Raw genomic sequence first — 14,054 nt, forward strand, 5'->3', positions numbered from 1 at the left:
CAATCTGAGGCTCGACTTCCCGACGGACCCTCCTCTCCAGCACCCCTGAATAGGGTGGAATAGGGTAGAATTCTGTCCTCCAGTATTTCAAATATCTTCACTGTCCCATCTTCAGACAATTTCGAGATTTTTTTTTTTATTTTTGAGAAAAATTTCACAACTTCATTCTCAAAAATATGCAACTTTTTTCTTGAATAATTATGACTTCACTGCAAAAAAAAATTCTATGTGGCCCTTTTCCTTCTTTGTATGTTTTATAATAAGGCGATGTCGAAAATTTACAAGAAATGCTGAGACACAACCGCTAAAATGCTACAAGAGTAAAAAGGCTACATAACAATTATGTTCATTCATGATAAATAATTTGCGCACATTCGTTGTTGACTTGTTACAATGCAATGCTGTATAATGCAAAAACACACAACTTTTCAAACACGACTACCGCTATGCTATTTTTTAAAAGTCTTTTTTTCCATTCTCTATTTAAAAAGTCTTATCTAAAAACCCTGTATTTATTGAAAATTCAAAGATATTTTTGCGCATTTGTGTTTTAGTTGCAGCATTGCATTGTAGCATTCAAGTACAACCACCAAAGAATTGCGATACCCCCCCCAACCTCCCTGGAAATCACGTGTGAATGCTGAGAGCAAAGCACAAATATTAAGAATGATTTTAAATGTTATGCGGAAAACAACGGAAGTGACTGGACGTGATGTTTTTGGGGATACTTGTATTTCATTGGACAGAGATATTGTGCACAATAGCAGCAGAATGTTTGCTAATCTCTCAACCTTCACACGAGTTTCGAAAACCAAGAAACCATTTATGGGGGCGGGGGGTTCCCACGGGATCACCAGCAGATGAGCCGGGCGAGTGCAAGCTGGAAGACAAGACGACGACAACGCGACACTAACAAAACACGGCGGAGACGACGCGACAAACGCCACCAAACAAAACTTTTCCATTAGCACACTACAAAATTAGGGACGCTCTCTGTATGTTTATAATCTACAGACACATGGGTGGAGAAAAAAAACTTGAAGGCGAAAATACAAAATACCTCTTAAAATATTTAAAATATATATACTTTGTATATATTAATTTTTTTGTACACTATGCAAACACATTAGAAAGCTGATGATAGGAAAAATAAATACTCGGTGAAATGTATGATTATGCAATGCTTAACAAATGCATTAGACCACCACCAGCATTGGTCATCATTAAATTTCTTTGCCTGTAATATCTTAAAAATTGAGCCCCCAAAGCCAATTTCCCGAATGAAAGGTAACAACTCTGTCTGTCATGACTAGACTGACAAAAAGACTCAGGAAGCCTTTCCTGAAAACACAAATAAAGCCTATCATTCATTCATTCATTCATCTTCCGAGCCGCTTGATCCTCACTAGGGTCGCGGGGGGTGCTGGAGCCTATCCCAGCTGTCTTCGGGCAGTAGGCGGGGGACACCCTGAATCGGTTGCCAGCCAATCGCAGGGCACACAGAAACGAACAACCATTCGCACTCCCACTCACACCTAGGGACAATTTAGAGTGTTCAATCAGCCTGCCATGCATGTTTTTGGAATGTGGGAGGAAACCGGAGCACCCGGAGAAAACCCACGCAGGCCCGGGGAGAACATGCAAACTCCACACAGGGAGGCCAGAGCTGGAATCGAACCCGGTACCTCTGCACTGTGAAGCCGACGTGCTAACCACTGGACTACCGGGCCGCCCTAAAGCCTATCATTTATGTTTAAAGAGACCATTTTAGTCAAAAATGATGGAGCAAGTTTCCCTTAGCAACATTGAATTTAAAAGCAATGTGTACCATGAGTAGACCAACAAAAAAGCATCACAAAACTATGCCTGAAAACACACATGAAATCTGCCATTTTGGTTGAGAGTGGCCATTTTAGTAAAATGTTTAGGTTGCGGGTCCTGGACTTCCTTGAAAATCAGCTTTCCCCCCCATCTCCCCTCAAGCCTTTCGCTGTGAGAAATTTAATAGCAATGTCTATCAAGAGAAAAAAAAATCACAATTAGCCTTGCCTCAATACGCAGAAAGTCTGCCACTTTGGTCTTCAGTGGCCATTTTAAGATCATTTTGATAGCAACTCCTGAACTATTTTAAGCCCAGCTCCAACCCACAAAATCAGTTATCATTTAATACCAATGTCTTTTGAAAGAAAACTCAAAAAACGTAGCCAAGGCTGAAAGACCCAGGAAGTCTGTCATTTTTCTTCAAAGTGTTAGATTCATTTTGGTGGAAATTTCCATTTGATAGCAACCTCTGGAGTAATTTGAAAATTCAGCCCCACAAACCAGTTTCCCTTAGCTACATAAAATTTAATACTAATCTCTATCACGTGTCAACCAAAAAAAAGTCTCAACAAGCCATACCTGAAAAGACACAGGAAGTCAGCCATTTTGTTTCCGGCCATCATTTCCAGGGCATGCGTGCCATTTCCGGGGTTGCTTACAAACAAATGTCACCTACAAATTTTGGCAAATTGGAAGAATCCTGTAAACTAGGCAGATTTTTTTTTAAATGCTAAGAATTTAGTTTTTATATTTGAGTGTAGGCAGAGCTGAAAGCAAAGTTTGATGACTTCAACCACAAAAATCTAATAAGTCAACTCCACTCATCCAATAGGTGGCGGTGGTCTAATGAACATGTCAAGCGCTGTACATAGATGATGTACATCTATATGATGACGTAAAGCAGCAGCCTAAATACCCTGACACCAATGTCCCTGTAGAACGATCACAAGACAACGCTTCCGACAGGTAGCTCCACGACACCGCTCAGCTTATTTGTATAACAATATTGCTCTATCTCGCTTCCTTTTTTTTTTATGTGTTCTATTTGATCTTTTTATCATTGTTGTGATAGAGTTGCTGTCAATCTTTATTGCTTCCTGAAGGTACCTGCGCGGCGGGAGCTGCACGGATCCAGTCAAACTTCACTTCAGAGCAAAGCAACCGGCATGCCATAGACTGAGCGGGCGATCATGTGATTAGCTTACCAACTGGGGGGCGGGTGGAGGGGGGTGGTTTGGCGAGGGCATAATGTCACAGAGGTAAAGAAAGGCAGAGCCATGACAGGAAATCAAAAACAGTTCTCGAGCCGAACACAGTCGCAATGAGCGGTGGCGCCACCGCTGCAGTAGTGACTTTATTTTGGTACAGCAAATAATAGCAAGACCCTCAAATTAATGCTTACATTCGTAATGCGCAGATTCTCGAGTGTATTCACTGTCGTCGTATGCATGGATGAGTTGCTTAATGTCTGCCAATGAGAAAAGCATCGGGAGAAGACTGGGGGGAGGTTGAAGAAGTTGGTTATTGGGGGTAGGCTGGGTTGGGTAGTGTGTGTGTGTGGAGGGGGGGGGGGGCACCTCCCTTTTGGCAGTGGAACAGCACTCTTAGAAGTCAAGCCGAGGGTGAGGGTGTTTACACAATGCTCTCGTCGGACAAGAAGGCCATTTCAGTGTCAAGAGATGAAGATGAAGGCATTCTAAATTAGGCAGCCAGTTCACAGTGTTGTGTGGAGCGCTAAAACCTTGAGATGGGGGCACGATGGACGCCGTCTTTTTCCACGCCATCGCCGCTGTCTCCAGTTATCACAGCGTTCTACGGTGTAAAAAGAGGAGTCGTTACCTCAGTCACCACACTGTGTTTTTTTGGGGGGGGGGGGGGGGGGGGGGGAAAGGTCCAAAAGAAAAATTGGGGTGTGAAATTTTGCGGTGAGATTCTATTCACTCAAGACTGTGGAGTATCAGGGTATCAGAGAGTATTGGGATTAAGCCGCTCCCAAAATATACAGGGGGTCCTCAGTTTACAACAGAAGTAGCAAAATTGAGGACCTCCTGTACATCGATGTCTAATGTCCTAGAGCTTGAAGTAAGTTAATTTTGAAATCTGAAAAAAATCCAGTGTCATAAAGCATCATGCTATGCTGTTATTTGGGATCGTCCACTTCACAGGACACATATACAGTAGGTAATTATTCACACTGAGTGGGAATTGAAACCATGCTCCCTGGACCAAAATCAAGCGACTGAACTACTACACCACAACTCGTGACACAACTCCAAACTTTATTTCTAATGTCCTTATCTTACCTGAAAGTAGACTTGTCACCGTGCCTCGCACTTTCGTCCAACAACTGGCAGGATCCAGCCACTTCTTCATCTTTGCTCTCCCCACCTCTCTGCAAAGCACCGGAGGGATCCCGGGAGTCCTTGCCCTCCCCGTCTCCTTCCCCAGAGTCAGTGCTCCTGATGCTGAGGCGTCTCACGCGATACATCACGTCCACCTCCCGCATCCTGCCCAGGCGTTCCACGGCCCCTTGGCCAGGAGAAATGGCTAGCTTATTCTGCAGAGCTTCAAATCGGTCAGGTGGCGCATTGCCCCGCCGCTCCCCTTCCAAGCTCAGAGACAGCCTGCGGTCGAGCTTTGGCACAACTGAAAGTGGCAGTCTCTCTGGTGGGAACTCTGGCAACCCGGTGTGATCTCGCCCTGGATGGGTCCATAGAACAAGTCTATGTTCCGCGAGCGCAACTGGCTTCCTCTCTTGCTCCTGCTTGTCATCCGAAGCCATGTCGGTTTGTCCCACTCGCCCTTGTCCAGAGTCAGCATTGACACATTCGGCCGTTTCCTCCTTGGTGACTTCACTCTGTGCTGACTCCACCAACTCCGTTTGACTCAGTTCCTCGGAGTCTGCTAGCTCATCTGTAGATCCATCTACAGTTTCTGCAACCTCTCCCAAATTGTCTTGTGTTGATGAATCCTTTTTCCCTGCATTCGTGCTCGTATCAAACCCTGTCTGGTCGGTACTTGAGTTCTGCAGTTCTATTTTCCTCGCATTCTCAGCTGGACTTTCAACTGCAGCACGCTGTGGTGGACTTCCATTTGGATTTACCGAGCTATCCGAGCTGTTCTCCTCATGGAGAGGAGGCAGCGGGCCCTGTCTCAATTGGTTCTCCAGCTCCCTTTTGCAAATAGGACACTCTTCCTCTGAATCGAGATCTTGAGGACCCACCGGGTCATTAGGATCGTTTGAATCCCGAGGGTGCCGCAAAGTCTGGCATATGTCTTCATAGTCCGGAGGGCTCGTGAGCGTGGAGGCGTCCTGCATGGGTTGTCGGTCCGCCCATGGCACCTCCGCCGCTGCACTTTTGGTCGTTGGGCTGAAGTCGCACAGTGGCGTCTCAATGGGTTCGTCCGGGAGGTCCAGTTTCACGGTCCTACCGTCGGTGCTACGTCGACGTGGAAGATGAGGGACAACCCTGTATTCTCGAAAGCCTGACTCCCGAGGGGGCACAGGAAGTTCTTCCCTTAGCTGTTTGCTGAATGTGACCGACTTTGTGGCAGGCCTCGAGAAGGCGCTCTTGACTTCCCTGTATTCGGGATCAACAGACCAGCTGACTGCACTGCGCCTAAGGCTGCTGGGTTTGTTGAGAGGTTGGGATGTCAGCCGGATTTTGATACGCTCAGGGATTTCAACGGACCCATCTGGGACTTTATTGCTGGCAGCGCCGAGCTCCAAGATATCTTTGTAGGCCTCGTTGAGGTCTTCGATGCACTTGTCAACGCTCGGCTGTTTGTTGCTCTGTTTCTGATGCTGCTGTTGATCCTGGACCTCTTTTTGGATTGCCTCAAGCTCTTTGACTGCATCCCATGGTCGCTGGCTGACGATCGGTTTCAGCAGGAACTCTGGAACCTTGAACACCTCCTGCCCGCTGTTCGCTGCTGGTTTGCTCTCCACATTTCCTGAGGGCGGCACTGCTGGCTGCTGAGCTGTGCTCTTGTTCAGCTGGTTGGAGAAAGTAGTGGTCAGGGAGAAGGCGCTGTTGCTGGAAAGTTTTAGACTCTTTACTCCCTTGATAGGGAAAGTGAAGGTGGTTCCCCCCACACCGCCACTATTTGCAGGGGCTTCAGTGGCAGCAGGAATAGGGTCCTCTTGTGCTTCCTTGTTTTCAGGGTCAGGTTTTTCGGCCTCAGGGCTAGTTTGCGTCTCCTGGTCACGGTATTGGTTTGCGGGCCAAGATCCTGACAACTTCAGCTCTTTGTAATGGTTGATTTTAGGGGGTCTGCAGGGCAACTTTTTGAACATTTTGCTGCTTGCTCGGCTACTCGTCTTGCTGCTCGCAATGCTACCAGTTAATGCTTGCAACTCTGCCTCGGCTGAAGATGTGCTTTGGAGACTTTGGTTCGTTAAATGGCCTGTTTTGTTGTCACTGGGACTATCGGCTGGGTCCGGTGACTTCTCATTATTGTTATTCTGATCACGGATTGTACCAGTTAACTGCGGGGTGACCGGAACAGAAACCAAACAAAAGATGGTCTCGCTGAGTCTCTTTTTGAGATTCTTGGATTTATCTTTCTCCAGTAGTTCGGGCTGTTCGACTTTCTTTACTTCCGGTACAGTTTCAGAGACAACCTGTTCAGATGGCTTGCACGGGGGTGGTGGTGGTTTCCCCAGAATAGACGAAGGGAAAAACTGACTACGATTTTGTTCAGGACCTACACTGTCACTTTTTTTGTTCAATCCCCTGTTGCTCCATCGAGTACTGCTATCATTTTCAGTTAGGGTCGTCTTGCGCCCAGCATTGAGAGATTGCCCCTGTTGGGGAGGAAAGGCACTATCACATGTAGATTGTCCTAAATTCTTAGCGGATGGATTCTCTTTGTTAATGTTCCGGATCTTGTCTGAGTCGGTCAGAGAATTTCCACCGGACCCTCCTGAGATTTGATTTGCTCTTGTGTCTTCAGCTGGTACTTGACGAACTTGACTCAGTTGCTCTTTGTGTCCAGAGGGTGTCTGTTTTCGATAGGACGCCCCACGATCTCCATAGTGTTCCAGCCATGAATCACCCATCTGACGTGTTAGCCATCTGCCGGGGTCTGAGCTGGGCTGCAGGGAATCTGAGCGCCACCGCAGGTTTAGCATTTCGTTACGATTGATTGACACAGCTCTTGGGGGTAGGACTCTTTTATAAGACGGGGGAGGGATGTAGCCTGGGGGCTCCATTCCAGAGAGTGAGTGTTGTGCAAAATAGTCATGCCGCAGCTCCCCGCCCCTAGAATAAAAGATAGGCCTGTCTTTTAGCTTGAGACCCTGGTCTATCGCAAGCATTTCTGCGCTACCCCGAATTTGCTGGTGAATCTCATACGATGGCGGCTTCAAAGGCCTACTGAACCTAGGCTTTGGTAAAAGTGCAACATGACTGCTTGGCCCAGCATTCCTGCCCCACCGGTCCTTGCCAATCGCGCTGCTATAAATATACCGGCTATAGGGCCCGGAGAAAAGAGTGCTGCTTAGCCTTTGCGGTCGATCTGGTTGGCTTGGTCTGGATGGAATAAGCTCTCTGCTGTTTATTCCATCAGGTGACAAAACTCTTGGGAGAGACTGAGATTTAGATTTTGTTCTCGGGTGAAAAAATCCTTCAGGCGTCCTCAGGTGATACTGCTCTAAAGCCCACCTTTCCCCGTCCCCATCAGACAACTGCCTGCCCAGGCCCACAGCGGGCCTCCACTCCTCAGTGCCAAGGCTCTGACACTTACGCTCCCCAGTCACCCTCAGCTGACCGGGTGCGTCTTGGTCCCGCAGCCAGGAAATTTCCTCCCACAGTTGCTGCGCTTGCCTCTCCGCCCTGAGTTCCTCGGCCGCTATAAGGGCCTGTGGTCTCCATGCTCCAGCAGAGGCCCTTAGCTCCCTGCCATCAGCATAGTCCAGGAGAATGCTAAAGTCTTGTCCTCGTCTCCGCCAGTAAGAAATATCCCTCTCATCGTGGCTTAGTGGCTCGGAGTAGGTCAAACTTGGGACATCATAGAAACTGCAAGGAAACAAAAAGAAAAAAAACTTCATTTTAGTAAGAGTTCTTCTTGAAGCATTCATCAAATCTGCAGGCTTTTCACTTTTAGTGCATAGTCACCGCCTGGCCTCTTACGCCTTTGTTGGCGGGAATTTCAAATGTTGACATTATCCCCCTAACCATTCTTGTCAGCCTAATCAAAATCTGTGGATGGAGCAGAATGAACTGTTATCGGAATATTCTTCCCTCGTCATCATGTCGAAAATAATCGTCAGATAAATCAAACCAAGCCAATACACTAACATGTAACTGATAGCTTTCCACCACACATTGACTTGCTTTACATGAGAGACTTATTATACCATGCATGTGTGTGCGTGTGTTTGAGTGTGTGTGTGTGTGTGTGTTTGTGTGCGCATGCAATGGCTTTTCCAACAAAGTGTTGAGGTCAGCTACTGCTCAGCCATCCCTTAATGACGCAAATTGTGATGTTTGTGCAATATGAACTGCATTTTTAATTGTGCCGACCTTTACTTAAAGGGCTGTCGTTGAAAAATAAGGCTTCAGTAGTGCAAGTCTGGATAAACGCAACCCATCAACATATCACAAACATTTGGATCCACCATAACCACTATCCCTGCACACACCTTGTTGTTTGAAGCAGTTCTTATATTGTTATTTTATGTTAACTGTTCTGTGAAGCGCTCTGTTACAGCTGCAGAAACCAAAAAAAAAAGAAATCAAGAATATGCATATAAGGGAGTGTGAAGCGGCGTCATTGATTACAATTCGATGCAATATGATCTGATACGATAGATCATGATACGATACACTGAGATATATCACAATATATTCCCATACATTAAAATACACACTACCACGTGATTCATTGCGATATATGACGAGATATACATATGATACATCAAGATACAATACATCGCTTATTCGTTACGAAACATTTCAATACTTGGTGATCCATTACAATTCATTAACAGTACAGTGAGAAACTATGCGACACGATATATTGTGAGACACCGTGAAAATAATTTGATACGGTACGGTCCGATAAATCGTGATATATATTATCGCACGCATTATGAGGCATTATGACATATCTTGATCAAATAGGACGCCATGCAATATCATAATGCATTATAATACAATAAGATATCGTATGAGGCAATACTTGCAACATTTGGCTTTTTTTTAAATATTAAAATGACTTTAAAAATTAAAAGAAATTTATTATGAACAGTACAACAATAAAATCTATTTTTGTATATTCTGAAATAATTAAACTATTGAATGCCCGAGCACTTTAATGTTTTCTACAAAGGGTTAATGATTATTGGAGGTGTTTTTTTTTTAATCACTATGTATTAAAAACTATTCAACACGTGTCAAATAACCGCGACAAATGAATGAACATGCCATGTGTGACCCGCGCTGTACGTGCGTGTTTGAGTCACGAGCAGCATATGCTAGTGTATGGCTGAGGGGGGAGCCGCGCACACTTGCCCAGCAACATGCTGACATCACAGAGCACGTGCCGGATGGGATTCGGTGTGCCAGTGTTTACAACGGAGTGACACTGTGCTGTGCCTTGACGCAAGTTCAATTCACCCCCCGACCTCCATTTTCACTCTGCTGTTGTTTTCATCTGTCACCAACCGGGTTGATGCTAGCTCTGCGCACACAAATGCATCAAGCTTTTGTCAGAAAGCCGGCCCGAGATATGTCAGCTGTGCTGCTGCAGCAAGGCGGGTGCGCGGTGGGAGTTGGGGGGACCTGCAGTGCAGCTTTTGCATGCTGACGAAAGGAAAGGGAAAGGTGTAAAAAAAATAAAATAAAATAAAAAGTGGGGAGAAGCACTCACCCGCTGTCTGTAGCCAGAGAATCACCCAAAGCCTGAGCGTCACCTAGGATACCGAGGAAGGCCTCCTTCCTCCTCCTGTCACCCTCATTGTCCATATAACCCTTGAGGGGCGCCGGCCTGCTGCTGTATAAGCCGCTGCCGCCCGCCGAGGCCCCGCCACGCTCCACCTCATAGCCGTTGAGCGTTGCCACCGCCGCAGCCCGGCCCGCCCGGTTGTCCAGCAGGAGCTCACGCTGGCAGTCGGCAGGCCGTTTGTCATAAGCTGTGGCCGACGGCGGGCCGCTCCTGGGAAGCTTGTATCCGTGCGAGATGAGCAGGTCCTCCACGCTGTACATGGCGGCGCACGTCCTGGGGCGGGGGGCGCGAAGGTCTGTATTTGCCTTAGGCGCTGCGCTGCTCAGCAGAGGCCATCACTTTGGGGGAAGGGACCCCAAAACAAAAACAGAAATAACGGGATAACACATTATTCCGCCACCAGCCTACATGAAACACAACACCGTGTGACACAATCAATTTAAATTCAGACGTGATTCATTCTGATACGATTCATGTCCATACAATATGATACGACACGTGCAACGTGATGCGGTGGGTGGTCGCGGGGGGTGCTAGAGCTGGAGCCTATCCCAGCCGTCTTCGGGCCGTAGGTGGTGGACACCCTGATGCACCGGTTGCCAGCCAATCGCCAGGCACACAGAGACGAACAACCATCCGCGCTCACACTCAAATCTTGGGAAAATTTAGAGTGTTCAATCAGCCTTCCGTGCATGTTTTTGGAATGTGGGAGGAAACCGGAGTACCCGGAGAAAACCCACGCCGGCCTGGGGAGAACATGCAAACTCCACAAAGGGAAGCCGCAGCTGGAATTGACCTGTACTGTGAGGTCGACGCGCTAACCACTGGACCACCGGGCTGTTTGTTGCAATATATTATGAGATATTGCTATACACTATATTAAATGAGATGAGATACCGTGCAATAGGCTACAAATCCTTGGGATGCGTCATACGACATTTTGATACACTACATTTAGACCATACATTTACATTTGTGATTAAAGGCAATACTGTGTGATTTGATGCGATTGCTTCTATGCTATATTTCAACACACTATTAAAATACAATAAATTACAAGATGTAATATAAATAATTAGGTAACAATTGGGTACTCGGCCATCACACTTAAAAAAACATTCTCATAAAGCCTGATTGGATGTATTGGATGAATTGGATGATCACAAAATGAGTTATATGAACCCAATTTTGATCATTAATGACTTGAGACATTCCTAAAATCTTTCTGCGACTAGCTGGGAATCAGTTTAGGGTGTCCCCTGCCTACTGCCCGAAGACTGCCGGGACCCGCGGCCCTCATGAGGATAAAGTAGATTAGAAAATAGATGGATAGATAAAAAACATTCTCACGTATTATCCTGTTTTGACATTTTCCCCATTTTATATATAGAGTATGAACATTTTGGTCCTTTTCTTCGGACTTTCACTTCAACGATGAGTCATGATGTCATAAAAATGACAAATTGATACAAGCTCCTTCAAGGTGACCTGGACATTACTACTATTATGATTTTTTTTTTTTAACTTTAGCAAGATTGCATTTTGGAAAATCTGAGGAGACTTTGCAGTTCACTCCGCAATGAAGCGATTCTTTACATGTACAAACTGCACTAGAAGCATCAGACGCTGATGTCATATAATTTAGGGAAATATGAGCCATAAAAACGCATAAACTTTGGACTGGACATAGATTGTATGAGTGTTTTGTCTTTTGGGGCGGGGGACTTTATGTGTATTTTTTCTGTTGACGCTCCATTTAGAGAAAAAGAAACATTAAATGAATGAAAAGCATTTCTCCTCACGCCTTTTTACACTTTCATGGCAGTTAAGAATGTTTAAATGTGACTTTAAGCATTGCTTGTAGCCGTAGGTAGAAGCACATGCTTGGTCACTTACTCCGTCCTCGTCTCTTTGTCAGCCTGTATTAACGAAGGCTTTATCAGATGGGTCTTCCTAGCAATAGTTACATTTGTCATAGATTTCCATAGTAGTAAGTTTCCGTGCTTCGGGTTCCAAATCATTTCCAGAGACTCAGGCATCACAGCTCATTTGCTGCACAGACGAACCACTTGTTGATTTCAGCGATGCAATCCGTGTTGTTCATGTTAAAACATGTGATATATCAATTTTTAATCGTCCTTTACACCTCAAAGTGGATTACTCATTTGACCCATCTTTTGGGGGTTATATGACTAACCTCAAATGTGGTGTACATCCCTTTTTGACCAATATTGAGTTCTTTTTTTTCTCCCAAATGTTTTAAGAGTGTATGATACGGTATGGCATAATCCAATATGACAAATTATGATATATAGCAATATTATATGATGGGACGCAATAAGATACAGTACAGTTTTGTATAGGGTGTAATATATTCCAAAAGATCATGATATCATGCATGATGACATGTGATGGGATAAGATATATTATGATACGACAGCATACAGGATGATATAGTACGATAGGTTGTGATATGACACGATACAATACAACACAACACCGTACATACGATACATATGCTCGGATATGATGTGTTAAATTACAATCGATTATAGCAATAGATGCACTGAAATGTGATACAAGTACAATATGATGTGATACAATGCTACATGAAACCTGACGATAAGATACCATTTATGGTATGACAATATGGTCCATTACGATATGATGTAATATGAAGCCATGATTGGATGGTATATGATTAGTTACATCACATAAAGTTGTATTCAATTTGACAATAAAGTTGTATTCAATTCAATTCAAATTCAATTCAGTTCAATTCAATTTAATCACATTGCGATAAAATATGATACAACTCGATGTGGTACAATAAGAGGGCCATTCAACTTGCACCACCGCCATTCAACTTACTCACTGTAACTGCGGGGGAGCGAATGCACTGATTCAGTATATGCTCGAGAGCAAGTAAATTCACCAGATGACTTATTCTCGGAACCGAGGGGCAATGAATACACCACCACTTGACTTTTTATTAAGTGCATGACTACTTTTGGGGCGTGAGGCTCACTGAATGCACCACCAGTCAACTTACACAAGGTCATGACTTCAAAGTCCCTCTAATTCGCATAGCAACAGCCAAGGTATTACTGTTTGCTTCCACACGGGCGGATAAAAAAGAAAGAAAGGGAAAAAAAAGCATGTGCAAACTTATTCAGACTAAAAGTGTGTACATGTTAACATTTGCCACTATCTCAAAGTTGTTCAAGCAGGAGCTCACATAAGGTTCACTTCTGATGTGCATAAATTAACACTCCACACGTCCCAAATAATGTACATACACATGTATCAAAGCATGGGGAGTGTACCTGGATCTTTACCTAGCAACCCACACACCATCACATATGCACACTCACTCTCAGTTCGTGAATGCCTGCTCATCCTCCTGCCATGAATGAATCATGCAGGTGAAACATGTATCATAGCAAAGAGCCTTCAATAATACATGGTTAACGTGCACCACGCCTCACGGCTGCATGCCATACCATGCTATATGCTACTATGCTATGCTATGGGAGGGGGACACCGCAATATGGCAACATCATGAGCCCTATCATCTACCTGCCTGGAGACAGCTGCATGCACCTGCACTTCAAGTTGCACATGCGGCCATGCTGCGACCCAACCCCTCCCCGCGAACGGGAGGAGGGAAAAAATACACCACCAAAAATAATGAGAGGAATCATAAGAATTAAAGCCAAAACGCGCAAGTTGCAGATGCGCTAAACTGGGAGTGTTTACCGACGCTCACGCGCGTTCACACGCGCACAAGCATGCATAGCAACCCCTCCCTAGAAACCATGCAGCCGGCGATGGGCTCTGCACGTTGCTCTGGAAGAACGCATACATGAAAGAAATGAAAATGTCGTTTTCGTGTTGAGACATACCTGGCGAGATGCGTGCGTGCGTGCGTGGCCGCTCGCTGCGGTTCGGCTTGCTCACAGAGCGCGGATCCCGAGCCGAGCATGCCGATTGGTAGGCGGGGAGGACGCGCCGGTTGCTGGCTGCCTTGGACTGCATGGGCTCCCCGAGACACACGCAGGGAGGGAGGAAGGCTGGAGGGGGGGGGGTGAAGGTAGGGTGGGGTGGGCTGCCGCTCCTCTTCACTCGCTGCTTGCACAAACGATTCCTTCCAAACTCTCTTTTCAACTTTGCTTTCTAACAACAAGAGTATCGTTTGGACTCGAGCACCACCGTCTGCTTTTTGGAAGGTCCCTTCCAAAGTTTTCCACTATTCCACATGAAATTAGGTAGACACGTCAAGA

General features: G+C 45.6%; 1 protein-coding gene across 1 annotated transcript; it reads right to left on the reverse strand.

Annotated features, from left to right (window-relative positions):
* Positions 1-1,740: 1,740 nt before the first annotated feature.
* Positions 1,741-13,836, reverse strand: LOC127616586 (junctional cadherin 5-associated protein). The gene is made up of 4 exons (XM_052088259.1): positions 13,677-13,836; positions 9,697-10,109; positions 4,125-7,841; positions 1,741-3,633 (listed from the first exon to the last, which is right to left on the reverse strand). Exons 2-4 carry the CDS (start codon positions 10,029-10,031, stop codon positions 3,624-3,626), a joined length of 4,062 nt encoding a protein of 1,353 aa, XP_051944219.1. The 5' UTR covers positions 10,032-10,109; positions 13,677-13,836; the 3' UTR covers positions 1,741-3,623.
* Between the last annotated feature and the right edge of the window lie 218 nt (positions 13,837-14,054).

The sequence above is a fragment of the Hippocampus zosterae genome, chromosome 15 (genome assembly GCF_025434085.1).
Source record: "Hippocampus zosterae strain Florida chromosome 15, ASM2543408v3, whole genome shotgun sequence".
NCBI lineage: Eukaryota > Metazoa > Chordata > Actinopteri > Syngnathiformes > Syngnathidae > Hippocampus > Hippocampus zosterae.